This window comes from Crocodylus porosus, unplaced genomic scaffold (genome assembly GCF_001723895.1).
Source record: "Crocodylus porosus isolate Cpor-Errol unplaced genomic scaffold, CroPor_comp1, whole genome shotgun sequence".
NCBI lineage: Eukaryota > Metazoa > Chordata > Crocodylia > Crocodylidae > Crocodylus > Crocodylus porosus.
Genome location: NW_017728943.1, coordinates 45,482,295 through 45,505,706, shown reverse-complemented (window position 1 = coordinate 45,505,706; position 23,412 = coordinate 45,482,295). Strand labels below are relative to the sequence as shown.

Sequence of the window (23,412 nt, the reverse complement as noted above, 5' to 3'; positions counted from 1 at the left end):
ACATCTTAGTGTCATCAGCAAATTTGAACAGGGTGCTTTTTACCCCCTCATCCAAGTCACTGATGAAGATGTTGAACAGTGCGGGCCCAAAGTGTGGTTTTAAATTATAATTGCCTTGCAATACAACTGCAACATTGGACTTTTCAGAATTGTGCAAAATTGCGGGGGAGGGAGTTCTATATTTATCAGTTCAGTGCACACATATGCACACATGCATGGCAGCCACTGCAGAAGCTGGGGATGTGCTGGTAAGGCTGTGCTGGGACAAGGAGTCGGAGGTACAGGGCTGATAGTGCCTGGAAGTCCAGTGCCATCAGTTGCTCACTCAGCCCAAGTCCCAGCCAGGGCAGGGGCCAAGCTCCTGCAAAGCCCAGCCTAGCCTCCACTGGAGTTTGGCCCCCTGCCCCAACCATGCAGGGGCCAAATTCCCAAGGAGTCCGGCCCAGCCCAGCCCCTGCTTGATTGGGGCAGGGGCTAAACTCCCATGGACCCCAGCTCAACCCAGCCAGGCCCCTGTGTGATTGGGGCAGGGGCCAAATTCCTGAAAAGCCCAGTGTGGCCTCCATAGGAGTTTGGCCACTGCCCCAGCTGGGATCTGGACAGAGTGAGTGAACTACGGCACTGGGCTCCCTGCAACTACCAGCCCTGCCCCTCCAACTCCACCTCCTAGCACAGCCTTACAAGCATGGCCCCCAGCACCTGTAATGGCCATTGAATGTGTGCCTGCATGTGTATGTGTGTGTGTGCACACCAGTTTTCTTTACCTCCATCCTGGATTTTTAGTTAGTTATTTTACATTTCCTTTATGTAAATGTCAGTGGTTACCGACAGAAATATTTTCCCATTAGTTTGTTAGTGTCAGGTGAAATCAATGTTTATCAATGTCTATTGATTTAAAAAAAATCAAATCTTGCCAAGCATAAATATGGTAGTGTTTTATGAATATTTCTGTGAAAATGGTGCATGCCTCACTTTCCCCAATTAGATTGAATGCTGTTATTCATCAGTAAAGAATGGGTTAATTTGGCCTGGACTAGACCTGGAAGTAGCTGTGATTTTTCTGCACATAGCTAGCCTAACTAGCAGAGAATTAGCCATCAAATATTCAGTGGAACACTTTGCATGCTGAGGCAGGCTGAATTCAGGTCCCATCACCTGGAGGGTCTCTGCTATCTCTGGTGCTCAAGATGCCCATCAAAGGATGCTCCTTTGGGGGAGGAGCTTGAAAAGAGACACAGAAGTACAAGGGGGAAGATGGGATGCAGAGGCTCAAGACAATCAGCATGGCTGTCTGACTGACTGATACTCTGCTTACAGTTCAGTCTGGACTTCCTGTCAAAAGGAATCTGCCTGGTATACTGAAATTATCCAAAAAATACTGCTCTGTTTAAGCAAGTCTGCCTGCTTTGCTGTATGTGATTTCTGGATGAGCTTTCCCTAAAGGACAAATGTATTTTTGGGTTGAAAAAAAGGTTGCTTCAAGGGGGGTCCTGAATATTGTTATTAATAGGAATGTGTCTTTAACCATTTACAGTCCAACTGTGACTGGTAATGATGACCTTGGACTTACCATGCTACCCTTCCTACCCAAACAGAAAAAAAATGCAACTACGTTTACATGGTGTCAGGAGCAGGCAAGTGGGCTGTCACTCAGCACCACTAATTAGTTCATCCCTGGCAAAAACTATGCTGCTTCTGTTCAGGGTGGAAGGAAATAGTGTGTAAGCAATCAGTGCAGAACATTTGAGGGCTCTGGTACCAGACATGGTAAGTTTTGGAGTTTAGATATGACTGCAGGGAACTACACGTCTTGTAAAATGGAAGCAGTTTTGCATCTAGGTTCTGCTCTATCAACGCTTCCCCACCACAACAAAAATTCTGCATATCTTGCAATGTTGCTACACTCGAAAGGCTTACACCTATCTATTTGCTGACTTGTAGTCCACTGAGCTGCAACATTGGCCAGGCATCCTCCTCCAGATTTATCATGTTCTATAGAAAAGAAGTTTTCTCAGAAGTCTCATAAGAACGTAACCACCAATTCAAGAACTGGGTCTGCTATTGGATTTTATCCTTGCCCTGATTTATGGGGTCACCATTGTGCATATGGCTTCCTCTTTCTCTTCTCTGCTTTTCAAAGAAAAACAGCAATGCCATTCCCCAGGAGAGTTTCAGAACTGCAGCTTTTCATGGCAGAGCTTCCTCCCATTGTAATCTCCAAGAAGAAGTTCTCTTTGAGGCTATGTGCAAGGTCACTTCGAACTTTCACTTTAACCAGGCAGTTCATCTACTAATTGTCTTTAAGGTCCACTCTGACAAAGGTGAGGCAAGGTGTCATTTGTAGGACATTCATTCTTAGACAGGATAAGACAATTAAGACCCTCATTTAGATTATTTCCTAGGAAAAAAGAATGAAAGAACAGACTATCTGTACAACAAATATATAGCTGGATTTAATCTAGATAACAAACCATTCCCCAATGAAAGTAATTATCCATTCTCCCACAAAAAAGCCACTTAAGGAACTTTCTTGAACAGTGTTCTTATGACACGCATTTGCAAAGGTGCTGCGTGGTCTTTATAATGTACTTTTGCAAGATTTTATGTTGTACATTAGGTTTCCAGATTCAGTACAGGCTTTAGCAAACCAGTCCTATGGTTTCTGTTTAGATAGACTGTGAAGTGCCATCATCTGCAATGAGAAGTGCCTGTGAGGCACCTACAGTGGAACACATATGTGCACAGTCACTCAAAGGAGAAACAAATGTTTTTTTAACACTATAGTAGCTGTTCTTCAAGATTTGCTCTACACATGTATATTCCAACCCACCCTCCTCTTTCTTCAGTTCTTTGGAGTAGCCATCATTAAAATTCTGATGTGAAGGAACTGAGAAGAGGTCAAGACTGCCATGATGTTTTATGCCCTATTTGCTTCTTTTTAGCCTTCGTTTCTGCACAAAGGGTTGTTTTGTTTTGGAGGGTAAGGAGGACATCTACTTTTATTAAGCTTTAAAAATAATTAGTTACAAATGCCTCAAAAATGAAGTAATAAATCATATTATATAAAATAATATTTTGAAAGTATACCCACAGAAACAGTCACTGTAGACAAAATTGGGTGTGTGTTCGGGGGTTGTGGAGGCAGAAGGAGTTTTATCGCCTCTTCCCCTGCACTCACAGGTCAGTAAGATCAAAATGCCAGTTGCTGTGCACTTAAAAGTAACTGCCTTAATCTTCTGATGAATAGGATCTGTACCTAGGCTATCTAAGAGTCGAGTTATTAATTTGAAACTTCTAGAAAAGTCTCTGTCTTAATGGGAGACAGATATTTAACATGGATGTCTCTAGCAATTTATTTTTATTGTAGGTCCTTTTGCATAGAAATGTTGCATATATGATATGAACTGAACTGATGAACTGATTTGGAACTGATCTTTGATTAACTATATTATTGCTCTTTTTTCTCAGCGTTTAGCTTCAGTGGGACTGGATGCCAAAAATACAGTCTGTATTTGGGACTGGAAGAAAGGAAAACTGCTGGCAACAGCTACAGGCCATTCAGATAGGGTAACTGTATAAAGGGATTATCTGAATATTGTCTTAAGCATTTCCAAACTATTTTGATAAACTTTTTTAAAAATATTTTTATTTTTCCATGAGTCTAATACACAGAGAAGTTTGTCATTTTTAATAAGATTTGAAAATATGGAATATGCATGTTTTCTTACATTGCCGCAGTGCAAAGCACACATTAGTGAACGAGGCACATGATGGATGTTTGGGTAGTCAGTCAAGCACACTGAAGAAGTACTCTGTACTTCACTGATTAGACTGATTTTCAACTCTTTATATAGGATGTCAGATGCTGTCTCCACAGGTAGGGTTAATGTTAATGCATGACACGAAGATGTTTAACCTGAAAAAGCAAAGTATGTTTATCCTTTGCTTTCATCTGAGAAAGTTATTAGCAGCAAAGTGATAATTAGGGAAACATTTTCTTCTTGGATCCATTGTCATCAGGCAAATTCTGGGCAGCAGGCAAAATATGGGAACAGAAGTTCCCCAAGTGAATCTGAGGGGAAAATATTGCCCAAGTTTATGAAATGTTTACACAAATATAGAAAATCAAGACAAGAAAATGAAGAAACCCTAACCTACCACTCCACACACAAATATCTACTTATATACATTAAGATAAATTACAGGTACACCTTGGTTGCTATCTTTTCATTTTGCATTTTACAACATTTTAATTTATGTACTAGCTGTATAATAGGTTAATACACTATGCATAAATAATGGCAGTAAATTAAAACTGCACAATGCACTCTACAGAGCCTATATGTGCCATGCTTGTGAGCTTGGTAGAATCAGTGTTTCACTGCGCTATGTTTATAATATACTGAGATTGAATTTGTATTCCAGTTTTTAAAACTGCCCTTTTAGGGCCTAATTTAACATCCCCTCCTTCCCCCCACTGAAGTCAGTGCAATATGATTAGACTTGGCAGGATTCAATTTTTATTTATTTTTTAATTCTGACCACAAAAATCACTGCTTATTTTTAAGCATTTATTTCTTTTTTTTAATTGGAATTTTCAGGAATGTGCAAAATTAGGGATTTTTTTTTTTTAATCAATCCAGTGCACACACACACACACACATGCATGGCAGTCACTGCAGGAGCTAGGGGCTGTGCTGGTAAGGCTGTGGTGCAAGGGGGAGCTGGAGCGGGAGGGCTAATAGTCTGTGGAAGCCCAGTGCCATTGGCTGTTTGCTCAGCCCAAGTCCCAGCCAGGACAGAGGCCAAACTCTTGGAGAGCCCAGCCCAACCTCCGCTAGAGTTTGCCCCCTACCCCAATCATGCAGGGGCCAAATTCCCAAGGAGTCCGGCCCAGCCAAGCTCCTGCTTGATTGGAGCAGGGGCCCATTATGCTACTGAATTCAGTGGGAAACAGATCAGTTTTGAATTATCAGTGGTCTGGTTCTCCAGGCCATGAGTGAACTTGTTAGGGTCCAAGCCCAGCAAGTCCTGCATGTACCAAAGGTAAAAGGTTATTTCTTACAATGGGACTTAGCAAATCTCACATTTTAAAAGAATTAGCTCTCATGTGGGCATCAGAAATAGTTTTTGCAATCAGACTGTAATTTACATATCTTATATGAATTACCTGACATACATAGGTGTATACATGTGGATTATATATATATTTTCAAAAGCGATTTTGGTGATATGGATGCCTCTGTTTCCAGATGGTCAACTTGTGACAGTTTAAATTTGCAAATTTCAGAGATGGGCTGCCCAAATATTGAAACACTCCTCAAAATGGGGGACTCTTGAGGATCATTGTATATAGTCTTTAGCTTCAAGTATCATCCAGCATTTCTTCCAAGGCCTAATCCTGAAGTTATAACCTAGGTCAAGCTCTCACTGATAACTATCTGAGTACTCCAGAACACAGCAGGGGTTTGTTCTGAGTATGCAATACAGGAACAAATCCTCCCTCTTATTCTCAGTAACTCATATACAATTTGGTCCTTAATTTTGAAATATGCTTACATTGTGAGATAGACATATAGTCTGTCAAAATGAGGAATTCAGCTTAGCTGCACATACATTTCAGCATTAGATGTTATTACAGAGTAGGCCTGAAAGCATGTTCAGTTGGTATCATTTAAATTGCTAATACTTTTTAAAGTAGATGTGAGGACTGAAAGTGCAGTTAGTGGTCTTTAATAGTAACCCATCAGGGACATGCTCTTACCTCATAAAACTTCCACTCTCTTTGGTACAATAAATGGTGTCTGTTCAAGAGTATTTTAGTAGTGGAATAGCTGGCTTGTTTCAAGTTCAGAATGAAATCTGGGAGAGTTGTGGGGGAACCCTACAAGCACATTTTTACAATTCTTCAGTCAAGACACTCATATTTGATGTTCTTATCAAAGAGCATTAACTGCATCTATATAAGAACTGCCATGTACTGGCTCAGACCATACATCTGTCTGGCCCAGTATCCTGTGTCACACACAGGCAGAGAGTAGATGCTGAAAGGGAGAGTGAAGTGGGTATAACCAGGGGTTTTTCCACAGATCCTCTCTCACTTGCATCCTCTAGCATTTAAGGTCTAGGAAGTTCTGTGCTTTGAATTTTATCAGATTGTGTGCTCTAGATAGAGTGCATTTGTCAAATGCAAAGCAGCAACAATTGCCTAAAAATGAGCAAAAGAAAAAATCTATAACATATGAATCTAGTTTACAATTAAAAGTAGTGGCTTTGCCTTTCTTAACAGATTTTTGATATTTCCTGGGATCCGTATCAACCAAACAGAGTGGTTAGCTGTGGAGTGAAACATATAAAGGTAAACTGGATTTGTTGCTTTTATTTTTTGTTAATTTAGAGCATATAAAGCTTATGATGTCTAGAAGTCTCCTTCAATTTTTTTCTTTAGGGAGGTGGTTTTTCCTGCTTCCTAGAGCTTATCAACATTTTATATATGTTTCTATGTCTGAAGCCAGTTCAGGATAATGGTTTTTTACTTTCTGAAATGCAAAATGACTGCAATGCAAGACAACTTAAGCAAAGTGAAGAGAACATTTCATGGAACTTAATATTTACCAGCCTTTATTCCCATTTTGGGGCCTCCATCTTGTCAAAAGTGCCCTCTTAAGGTCTTTAATTATCTTTCCCTGGTTAAGGGTCCAAAAGTATCACTGGGCATGTCTATATGTGCCCCTATGGTGCTATTGTCACTATGCCATCATTTACGACTTCCTTTTGGAAATACTGAATGACACTGCAGCAACCGTCTGTATTGCGCTGTCTGTGTGGCACACGGTTATTTCTAGCCATTACATCGCCACAGCAATGTGCTATACTGAGGAAGCATGTCACAATGGCAATGTAGCTTTGGCACCATGGTTTTGCCCACCAGTGCTACTTCACTGTAGTGCATTCCTATGGAGACATAGCATCTCATTTAGACATGCCCACTGTGTAGCAATAGAAAGATCTGTGGAGCCCTGCTATATTCAATGCAAAGGGTAAAAGATTGCCTTGACTGAGACAGGTCCCTTATTTGCCATGCCATGGTTTGTGTGGGACATAAGAGAACAGGAACATGCTCTGCAGGGTTATGAACACAGGTCCCATGCTCTGCCTGGCTCTCCACTCAGCTGTTTGACTCAGCTCCTTGTTTTTCTGCATGTTTGATCTTATGGACCTGATGAGAGAATATGAGTACCCTGCAGTCTCAATATTTGCTTCCTTCATATATTTGTCACCAGTGCAAACATGCATGACCTTAAATATGTGAGGCAGGGATTTCTTAGGGTGATATAGTAGCATAAGCGAGCATCTTCTGTTTAAGTTGATCCTTTATGGAGTAGGTTAGGTGAAGAAGATGGTTTCTCAGTTTTTCCAAAGTTCTCTTGCATAGTTGCATTGCATATATGAAAATATACATGTTAGCCAGAGGGTTAGTCCCCTTGGTATTTCTTGCACAGGCTTAAGAAGATGTGGGTGTGTAGTCTGACTTCCTTTTTTATTTAGGTTATGGATTTTCCATTGTAAACTGCAGAATTCAATGCCTTCTGTGATATGGTAGTGTAAGACGTTGTAGCCTTGATGGTCCAGAAATTATGCAAGAGGCAAGAGGTTCTTATCACCCTAAGAAATCCTTGCCTCTGGACCATCATGGCTACAAAATTGTTCTTTCATGAATCTTAAATACAAATTTTGCCAATCATCTTCCTGCTGTTCTTTGCCTGTCTAGTATTAAAAATAAAATACAACCAAAAATTAAAATTGAAATCAAGTGAAAAATCCCCAGTGACTGCACATTTTGTATAAAATCTTCTTTGGGCTTTTGCAAAGCTTAAAGGGAAATCCCTGTTTGTCATAATTTCCCGCAGGTTTGTAGTCTCCCCTGTCTTCATGAGCCAAGCCTCTAACAGATGGCAATTATTTCACATGATTATGGGTAGGAAAAGCTTTGAAATGACATTTAAGGAAACCTGTTAATCTTGCTTGTTCTGGTTACTGAGAAGCTTTAAGCCCCTCACACTGACACTGTTTTCAAAACAGTAGGATGGTTTAGCAGAATTAATGCCATCTGCTATATTCTGTAGGCTGCTTCTCAAAACCTATCTTTGTTAGTCACCTGTGGTCACTAAAATCATCATAATTAACTAAAGAATCCATAATACCAGTCACATAGATGTGGATAAAGGCATATGAGGAAAATGGTGTTTGGGATGTTTGAGGATGAAATGTTAGATTCCCCGCAAGAAATGTTCAAATAGCAATCTTACTATTTCAGTACCTTTAAGGTTAAAGAGATGGCATTATTTCTCCAACTTCAAAGTGAGTAAAAGTATCTACAGGTCTGTACTGTAAGCTAGAATACACTGTTTTGGATAATCCAAATTAGTATTTGGGGAGAGCAAACTCAGAAGAATGAAGTCTTTTTCTCCATCACATACAATTCTTTGTAAAGTATCTACAGCATGATGGAGCAGTCTGGGATGCTAAAAGAAGTCCAAAAGACAATCCAAAATATTCCTGAAGCATCCTGCATCTGAACAGAGCTTATAGGCACACACACAACACTGCATTAATGTGACTGCACTCGTTCCAGTTCCAGATGTAGCATACGATGGGCGCATCTACACAAGATTTTTCCTGTGGAGCTGCCTAATTAGCTCCACAGTAAAGTCTCAGTGTCTACACATGTGTCCTGATTAGGCTGCAAGAAACTAATTAACTCCGCTTTAGGTTAGTACTTGTAAAAACAAGTACTATCCTATGGTGGCATTAGTGTGCAGCAATGCACATGTAGCTGATGGGGCTGGCTGGGGCACAAGGTTGCTTCAGTGCAAGGACTACCTGCTGGCTAACCTTGCACTGGAGCACCCTCATGCTCCAGCCAGCCCCTCTGCAGCACATTGAGCTGGGTCAGAGCAGTCCTGGGCTGGCAGGCTGACCCTCTGGACCTCCTTCCAAGCAGGGATGCTCCAACCTGGCTCAATGTGCTGCAGTCCCAGGCACACTTATAAACACAGTGCCCAGGAGCAATAAACTCTGTCACAATCTGCACCAGAGTTTATTGCATCCCATTAATTGCATGTGTAGATGCGTTCAGGAAGCGGGTATGGCATGTTTCAGTATGGTACTGCCTTGCTCCACCTAGACCCCCCAAACAGTATCGTATTGGAGAAATACCATCTCTTCTCAGTCTATTGACTCTTGCAAATCCCAATCTGAAGTACCTGTGTCTTCCTGTGTATTACATGGGGAGCACAGGCATCTAATTCAGGGTTGCAGATTCTGTTTCAGGAGCCAGGGGCCTACATCACTTCTTGTCCATTACTTCTTATTTCATGTATTCCATTATTATTTATTTTGCACAAGAGTTGTTCATGGAGCTTTTTTAGACTAAAAGAACCCCAGGTTCTTGTCTTAAAGCTTCCATTCTATTAGATATCACACTGCAACATGGGATAAAGAGATGGTAAGGTTATGGGAAGGACGAGACTGGATTTTGCTTCAGTTTCATACTCAACTTGCTAGTTCCATATCTCTCTGTGTATGTGTGTCTAATCTTTATGTCTACTGTTGTGGTTTTTTTAATTCTTTGTAAAGTATTTATAGCATGATGGAGCAGTCTGGTAAGCATACAGGAGAAATTTTGGTTCATAGTTCAGTAACTGAATAATATGGAAGCGTGCCTGTAAGACTGATCAAACCAAAACTGCTGCAGAAACTTCTCTTCATGTCTCATTTACATTTCATAGTTCTGGACATTGTGTGGAAATGCATTGACAGCAAAAAGAGGAATATTTGGCAAGACAGGGGATCTCCAAACTATCCTTTGCTTAGCATGTGCAAAAGAAGATGTCACCTACTCTGGTGCTTTAAATGGAGACATATATGTTTGGAAAGGGCTGAACTTAGTTCGCACAATTCAAGGAGCGCACAGCGTAAGTTGTGTTTTTAATGCTAACTTACAACAACTTAACCTTGTTTATGGAACAGAAGAATGGGAATAGAGGTGGTCATTTAAAAGGCTCTACTCTGTCACCTTAGAAAAAAGTTTGCACAAGTGCACGCTAATTTAAATTATAAGTTTATGTACAGTTGACTTCATATTCTGGTTATGCTTTGTGTGTAAATATTAGCTATAGTATATTGTGCTACAGATAGAATTGCCTCTGGTATGACAGTGAATTCTCTAAGTAGTCTAAAAATATAAGGTATCATCTTGACAGATTCTAAAGTAATTTGAGTTCTGAATAAACCACTTTTATAAATATGCATTATAATTAGCCAAAGGTATTTAAATGGGATTTCCCCCCTGGATTTCTCAGTATTTTGTATCAAGTTTTTCATTAATATTGGGGATCTTAAGCATAATAATGGAGCTTTTTTAGCCTGATTCCCCCCCCCACGCCCGTAGCCCACACAAATCTGTTTTACAACTGAGATCCACCTCGACTATCTTAGAAACTATGAACAAGATTTTTAAAAAAATCTCATTAGTTAAATATGTAGTTACTTAAAAATATAATTCAAAACATTTCATTTCCCAAAGGTAGGGACATGCTTTACCACTATAAACATTTATTACTAGCAGATGTAGCTCACAATGTTATTGTATGTTTTCTCTTACCAATCCAGACAGGGATTTTTTTCTAGAGAGCAGCCTTATAAAACCCAAATGGCATTCTGTATAGCCTTCTTCTAGAACCGTGCTAGAAACAACAATTTCAATTTACAGTTGTTGTTAACAGTTTCAACAGGAGTGTTTGAACAGCCTAAGAAAAGACGATGTCTATTTGCTATACATCAGAAGTCATAGCAATATTGAAAAATAGAAAAACATATTAACATCCTAGTTTTAAAATTCTTACTCATAAGTAATCCTTACTTGTGTAAATAGTCAAGCTTAAGTTAGCGGTGCCTCTGACATGACCATATTACAATCGTGCCCAAATTGAGGAAAGGAAAAATGTAAAAATGACATCTGCTTAATTAACAGACCTGCTTTCTGTCCATAAAGTTGTCTATTATATTTGTTTTCTGAATAAATAAAGTTTTTACACTGCTTTTTATCTGTAGGACCCCATCAGAACATATGCAGGTATGGGGGGAATGAGTAGAATTAAATTCTGGCTCTCATTCTGGACAGAATTGCTAATTAAGCTCTGATTGTGCAATTTGTATTACTTGCTGATGATGCAAAAACTAGAGCTAAACTAGAGATTTCATATGCCATACTGAATATGGAAAGTTCATCCTCTTATTTTAAAATTGAGTGAATACAATGTGGAAATCCCTGAGACACAAAACCCCAATATAATTTTTTTAGAATTGCTTTACAGTGCTTCTAGTCATGGAATGCAAACTGTTATTTCTTTCTATATAATGTGTTATATATTTCACCCAAGAGGCTGAGACTTTCTGCAAGTTACTTAGCTTTCCCTCCCTTTCCACCACTATCTCAGTCCTTATCTCCATTTAGTTACTGATGAAGAAGTCAGACACTGACAACTTCAAAACAAATTGGTTTGCCTGTGCATTAGTTCTTCAACAGCTTAGGAAACCCACCTCTTACCTTACTAGGTCTCCAGCACAGCAGGATATTATCTGAGGCATTTGGACAGACTGGAAGAAATACTGTAATGCAAAACAATTGCTATCCTTTATGTTAGCTTGGCCCTTTCAAAAGCAAAAAGCAGTTCAAACTGTAATGGATGCTTTTGTGTTGACAAGGAGAATAAAATTCACACTTCTTCAGTTTGAGTCAGATTGTAAATGATGTCTGAACTGAATTCATGAAACAATGTCTCAGTCATTTCTGCACTTCTAAGAAAATATGTAGGGCTTGTTGGCTTGTTTTTGTTTATCTGGGTAGCAGTTTATTTGAAGTCTTCTGTCACTTAAAACTCCTTGTTAATTTGGGAGTTACAGGTATAAACCATGTCTCTGGTATTGGTGCAGAGCTTCCATTATAATTCACTCTAAGTAGAGCACTGGTAAGAGCACTTGAAATAAAGCATTCCCGATATTTATTGGTTTGTTTTCTGCGTGGAGAACATTTTGTCTTTTAAAAAGTACTATTTAACAGCTCTTAACAGCTTGTAGCCTTTAACATGAGGCTACTCAGACTCATTTTATTTGTTCTTATGTGTAACCAAACTGTAAGCAACTTTAAAAACTATTATACTATTGATTAACAGGCTGGAATTTTTAGTATGTATGCTTGTGAGGAAGGTTTTGCCACTGGTGGGAGAGATGGTTGTATTCGGTTATGGGACACCGATTTCAAACCAATTACTAAAATTGATCTCAGGGAGACTGAACAAGGATACAAAGGTAATAAATATTCTTTATTAATGGATTTTGCTACATTTGGATAATGGATTTTTTTTGTACATTTGAAGATTATACAACTTATTAATGCTTCCGCATACAGCTGAATGTTACATTCAGTTTAATAACCTGCATTCTTTTTTCTTTTCTTTTTGATAATGATGTTTCCTAATTCCCCTAATTTTGTTTTCATATTCCATAGTATACATAGAAGTATGCTTTGTAGTCATTTTTTAATGTTCTGGAAGTATCACAATGTCGCATGTAAAATTTTACTCACCATAAAAATATATAACAGTGGTCTTGCTTGTGCCTTCAAAACATGAATGCAGAGGGGGAAAATAAGTCAGTATGAGCAGGGCATTTAACTTTCTAAAAGGGAAGATATACAGCTGGGGTTGTAGCCAGGCTTTTCCAGTTCTGTTGCTTGTGGTTAGAAGCTGGTGCAAGAGAGAAGATGCTGCATTTTCACTGCCCTCTCACTCCTCCCCCAATATCTGAATCCACATTTTCAAAAGTAGACTTTAATTTTGGGTTCCCAGCCTAAGATCTCTGTAAACAGAAATGCTGAGCATCTGAAAATATTATTGGCTTCATATGGAGTTGCAGGTTCTCATCATGGTGAATAGAATCACACAGCTTGCTCGTCTGCAGATTAGAGATTGCTCTTGAAAATTTTGACCACAGTATTTTGTATAACTAGACATACTTCCCACAGTTCCACTGGGGACATTCTGCCTCTTGTAGGCAAGCTGCCTTCATTCATTACATTATAGCTCTAGAAACCAGTCATCCAGTTAGGCCTTTTAACATTTTTGCTCCAATCATTTAATTGAAACAGAACAAAAAACTAAGTGGGAAAATAGTCCAGCACATCTTTGTTTAGATCAGCTTCATTCTTAAATTCAGTCATCAACTAACTCCAATTGCAACTGTTTCCATAGGATAGTGTGCACTTTAGAAGGTTGTAGGGTGCTTGTACACATAATGAAAATTGCTTGTTTTATGGTTTAATTGCATCACACTTTACACGTAAGGAGATTTTTGCAATTTAAATGAGTTTGTTGTGTTGCAAACTAAACCACACCCCCATGTAGTTTAGCTTGCAACATTGCTACTTCTAACATTGCAGCCTTTAATCTGACAACTCACCCCCTAGCCATGGGAGAGGTGGGCTGAAGGTAGAAGCGGCAAGAAAACCAATCCTTTTTTTTATTCCCGTTGAGCCGGTCTGCCTCTCTCATGGCCGGGTGGGGGAGCATGGGCGGGTGAACTGCTGACAGGTCTGAGCCACCCCTCATCTTTGGGGGCCCTGGTCCTTCCCTCCACAGTGGCAGTGCCCCCTGGGGCCACTCAGGCAGGCTGTTAACAGTCTGGGGGCTGCTTCAGCTCAGAGGCGCTCAATCCAATGATTTCCCAAGCCCCGCAGGCTTCCAGTGCACTGTGCACTGTCCCCGCCGTCTTCTCCAGCTGCTAGAACCGCCCTCCTGCCACCTTCCTCTGTTGCCCCGGGGCGAGCCAACCCATTCCCTGGTGGCTCCAGGCAGTAGGAAGGCAGCAGGGACAGTGCAAGGGGTACTGCTCCCTAGGTGATCTCAAGGAAGAATTGGATCTGGCAGGTGCTGCCCACGGGCTGAGCAGCTCCTGAGCTGTGGGGGGCCCCGGGCCTTCCCTCTGTGGTGGCGGTGCCCTTCAGGGCTACCTGGGTGGGCTTCTAGCAGACTGGATGTTGCCTCAGCTCAGAGGCAGCTCTCGCGAGATCTAACTCTTCCCCAAGCCCGCCCAGGGAGCAGCATCCTGTTCATCGTCCCCACCACCTGGGATCTCCCAGGAATGGGCTGACTTGCCCCTGGGGCAGTGTGGGAAGGTGTCAGGAAGGTGCCCGGGTGTGCTGGCAGCTGGAGAAGGACCAGGAATGGTGCACGGCATGCTGGAAGCCCAAATACAGCCCCATGCTGCTACTCTGATGCCTCCGGTCCCCATTCTAGGCTTACCCCCCATAGTCAGCACCACAGGCTCATGTCCCAGTTGCCATTCCTAGTTACACTGCTGTGCAGTCACTCCAGCAGCTCCCCTGGATGTAGTTCTGGTTTTCAAAACCAGTATTTATCCTGGTATGTTTGCTTTCAGTTTTTAAAAACTGTTAAATGGACTGTGCCAACAGAGTGTATTGCTGGCACAAGTTTTGGCAGCCAACATCGAAATGACTAATAATTTGTATAGAAATAAGCTATAGAAATTCCTATTAGTGGTTATGTTAGTGTGATCAATTTCTGAAGCACTCAAATTCTTAGAAAATGTTTCTTGGTATTGTGAAGAAAAGATGTGGGCTGTAAGTAAATCCTAATTCTCTTTCTTAAAACTGGCTCTAAAAATTTAGCTGCTTGCAGATCTTAAAAAAACAAAACAAAAAACTGTGCTTTAGCAGAAGCAGCAGTGCATTACTTCAGCTTGGCTCTGCAGCATTTGTACAGATTGGGCACTTCACTGGGGCCTTTTGGCACATTTTGCTGAAGCTGATTCAATCAGCTATTAGACAAAAGTGCCCAAAAAGCCACACTAAAGCACCCAATCTATACAGATGCTGGGAAAGCCAAGTGCAACTAACAGTGCCTCTTCTGGGCATACATTGGGCTTGACATGGGGGCATGTGGAGTTTAAAGTAAACTGGTTTGTTTGTTTTTTTTCTTTAACGTCTGCAAGCAGCCTTCAACAGGCCAATTCTAACACACAAAAAGAATGGCTGCCCAATGCAAAAGTTGTAGTAACAAATGCCTGCTTTCTGGCTAACATACAATCTGTTCTTATCAACAGAACTGTATGTGAGGGGCAGTACATGGTGACTATTGCTTGTTCATAGAATATACAATAAGAAACATCTAACTTTTGGTTCACTTTGAAGGGGTTTTTAGCTAGGTACATAATTTTGAGTGGCAGGAATGGAACTAATCACCATCTCTTCTGTGGTGTTCTTGCTGCCCATAAACTTTCTGGCATATGTTCCTATGTGCACAAACAAAACTGATCTTGGATGTGTGAATTTATTGAATTAATGAAATGTTCTACAAAAAATATTGCATCACAATAATAAGCAACATTAGGAAGCCATAATTTATTTATAAAGGCCATCAGTTCCTAATGCGCTTCCTGTGGAGACTAACTATTCTTCTGCAGGAGGTCTTAGGAACAGATTTTGATACAGAAGGAAGTTAAATCAAGTAGTTTCCTTTGCTAAAAGGAGGAAAACTGTTTTTTAAAGTAGCTATTAAGTAGTGTTAATTTAGTGCCATTACCTCTATCATCTGTTAAATGTTAAAAAGGACAGAACACTAAAAAGGAGAACAACTAAGTTCAGAAAAAAATTGCATAGCAACAGCTATAGACTGCCCATGCTAATTCTGTGTTGTTACAAGACATGGCTAATTAGTACAAAATTCCATTTGCAGAACAAATGATGAACTCAATTTCCACTTAAATGTGATTATTAACATAGCTTTTATTAGCAAATAAATCAAGTAACTTCTAAGTTGCAATGAGCTTATGTTAGAAGCATTTAACCTATCATTTGCCACCTGAAAATTTGAGGTTCAAATAAAATAACATTTAAGCCAGTCTTCTTTTTAAATTTGATTTTCCAAAACTAAAACAGGCATTGTCCTCTCCCTAGATGGTTATGACAGACTATAAATCTGACTTCAACACATCAGTATGTACTGAATGATATTTTAGCTCCTATACTGGCAGGAAGCACTCCTGTATTGATAAATTAAAGAGGATCTGTCCGTGGGCATAATCATTTTGACCAAGGAAGAAGAAACAGCAGAATTTATCTGTGAAACCTGCTTGCTAATAACAGGGTGAACAACAAAAATAAAAATATATAGGGCCTAGGGAGAATTGCATTCATAAAATACAGGCAACCTGATCATCTTATTTCTGTACCTACTTTTTTGTTGCATCTTTCCATGTTGTCTTTTTCTGCTTTTTCCCTTTACTTTATCCTTTCAGTGTGCTATGTCTTTTACCTGCCTGCTAGATCCCAGTTATGCCTCTTTCTGTGGTTCTTGTATTATGACCCACCGCAGATCTGTTCCATGTTACTGCATTAAAAGCAGACGCTGTAGACATTCTGTGACAGCTTCAGTTATATTCTTCAAAGCCCTGACTTGCTTAAGCACATGCTTAACTGTGAGCATGTGTGAGTAGTCCCAATTTCTCTTTCCTATCAATTGTCTCTGAAGCAGTTTGCAGAGGCAACCTGCTGCCAAACTCACAATTGTGTTAGTGTTTTGTGCTGTGAAGAACCCTAAAACTTTTACAGAATACCAAAACCTCACAGTCTGATCATGAATGAAGCTTTTGCACTTATATATAAATCTATCACTGTACTAATAACGTGTTTGATAAATAATAGGTTTCTTTCACCTTCAGCATAGAAGACATGGTCCCCTGGAAATTAAAAAAGTGTACGTGGCATAAGCTTTTTCGTATCTGTGCTTTAATACTGCAGTGCTGTCCCAATGCTAATTGTGTTGCCTTTCAAGAGGAAGTTGCTATCAGAAGTACTTAGACCATTACCTAGAATGCCCTGGTCTAAACCAATCTCTGATTTTTTTTGAAGTTGGAAAGACCAAATGAATAAATGTTCTTTTAGCCCTCTCAGAGGACAACACAACATGCTTATAACACTTTATTTATGGTGGGAATTTTATTAACTATCAGTTTTCAATCCATATTCAACCTTGTAATATTGTAAATAATGTATGTAGAATTAACCATGTCATGGATTATAACATGACAGTTTGATATTTTTCATTCATTCTTTGATTTAATCTCACAGTGCCTTGTTGATTTGCTAAAGCAAAAGGTTAAAAGGACTGCAAGCAGCCAAACAAGAAAATGCTCTCAAATTGTTATTGTTTCATGGCAAGTCAACTTCATCTAGAACAGCTAAAGAGAAAAATCAAAAGAGCATCTAAAGGGTTTGATCACTTGCAGATTCCTTTCTAAATATTGCCAGCAAACTCTTTGTTTTTCTTCTGAAGGAGATATTGAGATAGGTAGCCATAATTATCCAATTGAGATGCTCAGTTCTATATTGATGCTTAAAATAAACATGTTACTTGCTGGCTATTTGAAAGTCTTAATATGATAGGTCAGCCATTAACTGGAAGGGCAACAATTTGTATGCTAAAATAAATACCTTGACATTATGTTCAGCATATGGTCTGGGTTTGATTTCTGGGATGCTTATATCAGGCAATATGAAAAGAATCTAAAGTGAAAATTTAATAAATGTAGTTGTACTAACTAGGACCAAAATATAATGGCTAATAGTACTAGCATTCTGGAGTTACTGAGTGTGGTTTTCGGAAGTATCTAGCTCTAAGGAAACTAGATCCCAAATTTCCCCAAGGCACTTTGTAGTGTTAGAGCTCATGTACACGCCATGATTTTTGCCTGTTCCCGTGCTGCAACTATGTCTGTTTGCACAAGCGGAATTTCCCAATGTTTGAAAAGTCTCTCTTGCGCATTAAACTAAAGTTCTTTGGACATAATTTAGTTTGGCTCACTGGGAATTAAAGCGTCACATCCATGGATTCATTACATGCAAACACAAAGACACTCAAAGACCTGTAATGTCCACCAGATGATGCTGCAATTTTTTTGTAGTTCACCCTTTTGAATTGCTTTCACTTTTGAATTGCTTCTGCTTTTTGTTTCCCCGCCGCCCCCACTTGTGTAGTTTGCCAGCTCCCTGCTTCCACAGTTGCATGGCAGGGCATGGGCACGAGGTGGGTGGATGGCCCCAGGCTGGGCGGCCAGTGCTGGACCATCCCAATCTCCTGCAGTGCTGGCCAGGGACCCAGCTTAATTAATTTGAAAACCTAGTGCGTGTGAACACAGATGTGACACTCCAAAATAAACAAGTTTACATTTTATAAAACTATTTAATTTAATGAGGATTAAAAGCTGTGGTGTGTACAGGCACCCTTAAGTTTCAATGAAAATCAATGGAACTTAGTTCTGAATTTGGGGCATTTCTGAAACTTTTTTGCATAATTCAGCAAGTCATTTCATGAACCATGAATTGTTGAATAAAAAGTATGTACAGCTTTTGCTTTCACCAAAAAAGAAAAAATAACCTTAGAATTTGGGTGTGCAAAAGAGTTGGCATAGTGACCTTACAAAATTAATGGTGAACTGAATCTCCTGAAACTTAAACCTAGGCCCATTAAAGTAGTGATTCATTTCTTTGTACAGTCTTCAGTTGCAGTGTTTATGCTGATATTTTGATCTTACAAACGAAAGTGGTTTCATATTTCTGGGCTGTGGCACATCTAGTTTTACAGTAGTCAGGAATCTGTTGTGATAAAACAGATGCCAATCCTGCCTGGAATAATAATTAACCATTTGCAGCATTCCTCCATATATACTTTGTTAGTACACTCAGTGTTAGTATCCTAGAGATAAAAATAGTTATTAGTCATTTTCTATAGCAAATAACTCCCATCACTTACAGTTCTTAAAAAAAAGAAGTAACTGTGTATAGATTAATCTGTGGTTCCAGCTCAGGTAAAAAGTAAACAGAATATTGAAAATATATATGTAGGCAGTTCCACAAATTAACAAAAAACAGTTTGCGTTAAAAAATAAAATCAGCACAAAATTGGATTGTGAGGCTGGGGGTGACAACAAAACAAAACAACAACAAATACCACCTAAATAATCACCAGACTGAATCTAGAAAATTGACTAACCTGAAAATGTGCATACCCATCTCTTGATCTCTCAATATGCAAATATGGCCTGATTATTCCTTCCCTTATGCCAGCCTTAAAGCAGTGTAACTTGACTCATTTCAGTGAAATTCTCAATTCACAGTGGCACAAATTGGGAATCGGGGCCAATAGTAGAGATTATGTAAAAATCAAGTTGTGTAGAAATATTTAGTTAATTTTAATGATGTTTTCTATTGCAGAGGTGGGCAGGTTGGCCCATGGGCTGGATCCAGCCCACCAACTGATTGGATCTCGCCCATGGCCTGGTACCCACCAATTGATTGTATCCTTCCCACGGCTGCCCCCGTGGCTCTCCACATGGGGCTGAGCGCTGCCAACTGCCACCTGTGGTGGCATGTGTTGTGATCCCACTGGCACCCACTGATGGCCTCAGCCAGCTCACACAGCTTCCCAGCAGGGCTATTCCCAGTGCAACTATAGCTTCATGGCTATTCCTCAGCTTTATCTTCCTCTAGTGACTCCTTGTCCTCCTCCCGCTCCAGGCAGCAAGTATTGCAGGGACATGACAGTGGCGGTGAGGATATGTGCCAGGCACCACATGCCCAGCTAGGTGGGGGGAAGCTGCAGCTCGGTGGCTCCTGCACCAGTGTGTGGGGCTTTAGCTTCAGCTCCCAGCCATCTTCTACCCACTCAGCAACCTGAAGGTGGCTGTTCATTGTGCCAGACAGGTGGAGTGGGTGGAAGGCAGCAGAAAGCTAGAGCTGGAAACTCATGCACTGGGGCAGGAGCCATCCAGCTGCAGCTTCCCCACCACCACCACTTTGCTGGGCATCTGCTGCCTAGCATCCACCCCCACGGCTTCCCCACATTACCTGCTACCTGGAGTGGTGCAGGAAGAGGAGGAGCCACTGGAGGGGGTGAGGGGGCCGAGTAGTATCTGGGCAGCTGTGGCAGCAACCTATGGGAAGCTGTGCATCCTGGCTTGGGCTGGGAGTGGTGATGTCTGGTGGACACAGGATGGATGTGGGTGGAAGCACAGTGCAGGCTACCCTAGGGGGGAATGTGCAGGGCTCAGTCCCATGCAGAAGTTGTAGGGGCAGTCATGAGCCACATTGGTGGAGGCGGACTGCACTTGCACTACAGCAGTCAGGCAAGCTCTGCTGCATGCACCCCTTGTCCTGCTTCTTCCCCCCCACCCCCAGCCAACTTCTAGGACCTAGCACACAGACATTCATACCCCCCCCCCACACACTTACAATATACAAGAGTAAGACTTTATGTAATAATCATCTATATATACAGTATTGAAAATACTGTATATATAGGTGAGCTGTTATGTAATAATCACCTATATATACAGTATTGCAAATAACATAAATCAGGACACAAATTATTCTTTTTAATAAAATTAAAATATTTTATAGTATATGATTGATTTTTTAGTATATGATTTGTTTTGTATCTATAATTTGATATCTTCTGAAAGATTGTATGTGCAGCCCTCAACAGCTCACCAAAACTCATTGAATAGCTCTCCAGCTGAAATAATTGCCCACTTCTGTTCTGTTGTCTGATTCATGATTCCCAAGTATGGGTGAATGAGAAATACTGATAAAATAATGAGCAATAAAAGCATGCCCTTCATTTAAACATTTGAACTTAACATGTGAGTGGTCCCTTGAAATGAAGGACAGAGCACCAATATGGTCCATGTATACCTTTTACCTCATAAAATGGGCAGGAGGGATGATAACTTATGGGGCAAGGATAGTTTTGTGATTAAAGCACAGGACTGGTAAATCGAAAGCCTGTATTTCAATTCCGTTCTGCCACAGCTCTCCCATATGCTCTAAAATAAGTCACTTAAGTCATGTCTCTGTCAGTTAATTTACTGATAAAAACTGGATAAAAACCATTGAGTTCTTTCGTGCATTTAAAATTGCAGTAGCAGTAATCATTTTTTGTAATTGTTTTATTTAAATTTACAAATAAAGCAAAACTTATGAAGCAAGCAGCAAAAAAAGTTTAGGTTGCAAAAGCTGAAGTTCTCGTCAACTTTTTACATTATGTTAAATCAAGTTTGATTTAACAAAGCTTCAGAATCTGAAGCACTTGACAGGACTGAACCCTTCATCTCCCAGAGTCTTATATAGCAGTACCATACTCAAGAGTGCCCCACTACTGTAGGTGGGTGCTTCCTAAACTGGAAGCAATGTAACAATACATGTTGTTGTGGGGAGGGAGGGTTAATTCCCATGGGGACAAGCTAATGGATGTGGTCATTTAGCAGTGGTAGTTAGCAAACTCGCAACAGTATGAGGATCCAGCTATGCTGGTTCTTGTTTAGAAGACATCTTATGTAGAACAATGCAACATCCTTAAGCACACAGCTGCCAAGTACAATAAATTTACTGTGGAGACATGGGCTTGGTGTCCTTTAATGTAAAATGGAAAAAGTTATATTTGCTTACCTAATAAGCATTTTTACACTAAGCAAGCAATACATTGTTTATAGATCGAAGGTGCTATGTAAATTAAAAATATTGGGGAGGTTATAAATAAATTTTCAAAAAATCTTATTGTTCTCTATTACTGGTGGATGCCACTTTGTCTCATCATTGTCATTAATCTTAGATTATTCTGTTCTTTGTCAGGTTTGTCCATCCGAAGCGTTTGTTGGAAAGCAGACAGACTTTTAGCAGGGACACAGGACAGTGAAATATTTGAAGTGATAGTAAGAGAGAGAGATAAACCAATGCTGATAATGCAGGGTCATTGTGAAGGGGAGCTCTGGGCTTTGGCAGTCCATCCAAAGAAGCCTTTAGCTGTCACAGGGAGTGATGATCGATCCGTACGGTAAGGCTGCAACTCATTTGCTTATTTATATTCAGTCATGTACAAATCCAATATTCTTTTGAAATATTTGTCATTCATTTAAAAATAATATTAATGGTAAGTGAGCAGTTGCAACATTTTCACAAGAAATATTAAAATCTTTAGCTAAACTTTAATTATGATAATGTTTTCTTCCACTTAAATCCTGGCAGCTCTACTTTTGACTTTGCCCTGGTGTTCACACACCATAAATCACATGAAAATCATCAGAAATTGCCTATAAAACTGTTTTAAAAATACTTAAATTCATTTCAGCTACACTAGGAATTGGAAGGTGTCTATGGGTGATTCTAGTGTACCCACAACAGCATCACTGCATCAGACAGTCACCATTCTTAGTTGCCCTCTTCTAATCCTCACTTGCCATGACTTCATGTGATGTTCTTAAAACTAGGAGGCTACCTCTTGGTCTTTCACTGTCTTCTGTGGGCTGCTGGTGACATCTGTCAGCAGGGCTCCTTCCTTCCCCTACACCCTGCTCCCTTACATCTGGTGAACAAAATGGAGCTTGTGCCTCTCTTCCCACTTTTCTGTTTTCTTTTAGTTTAACTTCTGTCTTCAGGTGCCACACATGTAGCTGTTTCCCTTTAAGTGAACAAAATGCATCAGGGTCTTACCATCTGGTTTCCCTCTAGCCCTTGAACCCCAAGAGTGAGGGCTCCTTGGCTTCAGGGTTCGGCTTGCCTGTCTCTGCTCTCAATCTGGTCCCCTGTCTTCAGTCCGGCAAGGTCCTTTCCTATGGACTCCAGGAGGAAGCAACTCTTGTCCCTCAGCTTTCTTACCTTCTCTTCCCCCTCACTTCTGTGTTCAGCAGTCCTATTTCCCTGTCCTTGTTTGTTGCCAGGGCAACCCCTCCTAGCAGCTGAAGCTGGCTATGCAAACTTAGGCACATCTGGGGAACTGCCAGGGTGTTTGCTGTTGTTTTTTCCTTTCACCCTGGAGTGCTTTGTCTCCATCAGCAGCAGCATCCCCTCCTTGCTCCTTAGTCACTCTCCCCTAACAGGTAAGTCCCTGCTAATCCACAGTCCCACTCACAGAAGGCATTAGCTAAACATTTAATCACTGACAGGCCTCCTCCACATGCTATATTTATGCTGTGATTAAAGAGTTAATTGTAGCATAAATGGCAAGGTTTCTACCCATGCACCCAATTTAAGTATCCATTAAATGGTAAATGAGCCATAAATATGTTCCGCGTATAATGTAGAGCATTTTTATGGCTGGTTTGTGTGGCATCTTAAATGTAATGTTTGGCCAGGGCTGACAATTGTCTGACCATAAGCTCTGACCCAAGGCTGAATACAGGAGGGGATCCAAAGGGCTCCCCCTGCCAGGGGCTCTAAACACTATGCTTGGCAGCTCTAGGTGAGCTATTGGGCATGGAGGAACAGAGGCTCCCAGCAGG

General features: G+C 40.4%; 1 protein-coding gene across 3 annotated transcripts in view; it reads left to right on the top strand.

Annotated features, from left to right (window-relative positions):
- The window catches only part of EML6 (echinoderm microtubule associated protein like 6), a 325,505-nt gene that overhangs the window by 131,798 nt on the left and 170,295 nt on the right, over positions 1 to 23,412 (top strand). For all 3 annotated transcript variants that reach the window (XM_019549288.1, XM_019549286.1, XM_019549287.1), the window contains exons 3-7: positions 3,469 to 3,567; positions 6,290 to 6,358; positions 9,792 to 9,977; positions 12,237 to 12,372; positions 21,767 to 21,968. In XM_019549288.1, the coding sequence (XP_019404833.1) occupies positions 3,469 to 3,567; positions 6,290 to 6,358; positions 9,792 to 9,977; positions 12,237 to 12,372; positions 21,767 to 21,968 (692 nt within the window). The remainder of the gene's footprint in view (positions 1 to 3,468; positions 3,568 to 6,289; positions 6,359 to 9,791; positions 9,978 to 12,236; positions 12,373 to 21,766; positions 21,969 to 23,412) is intronic.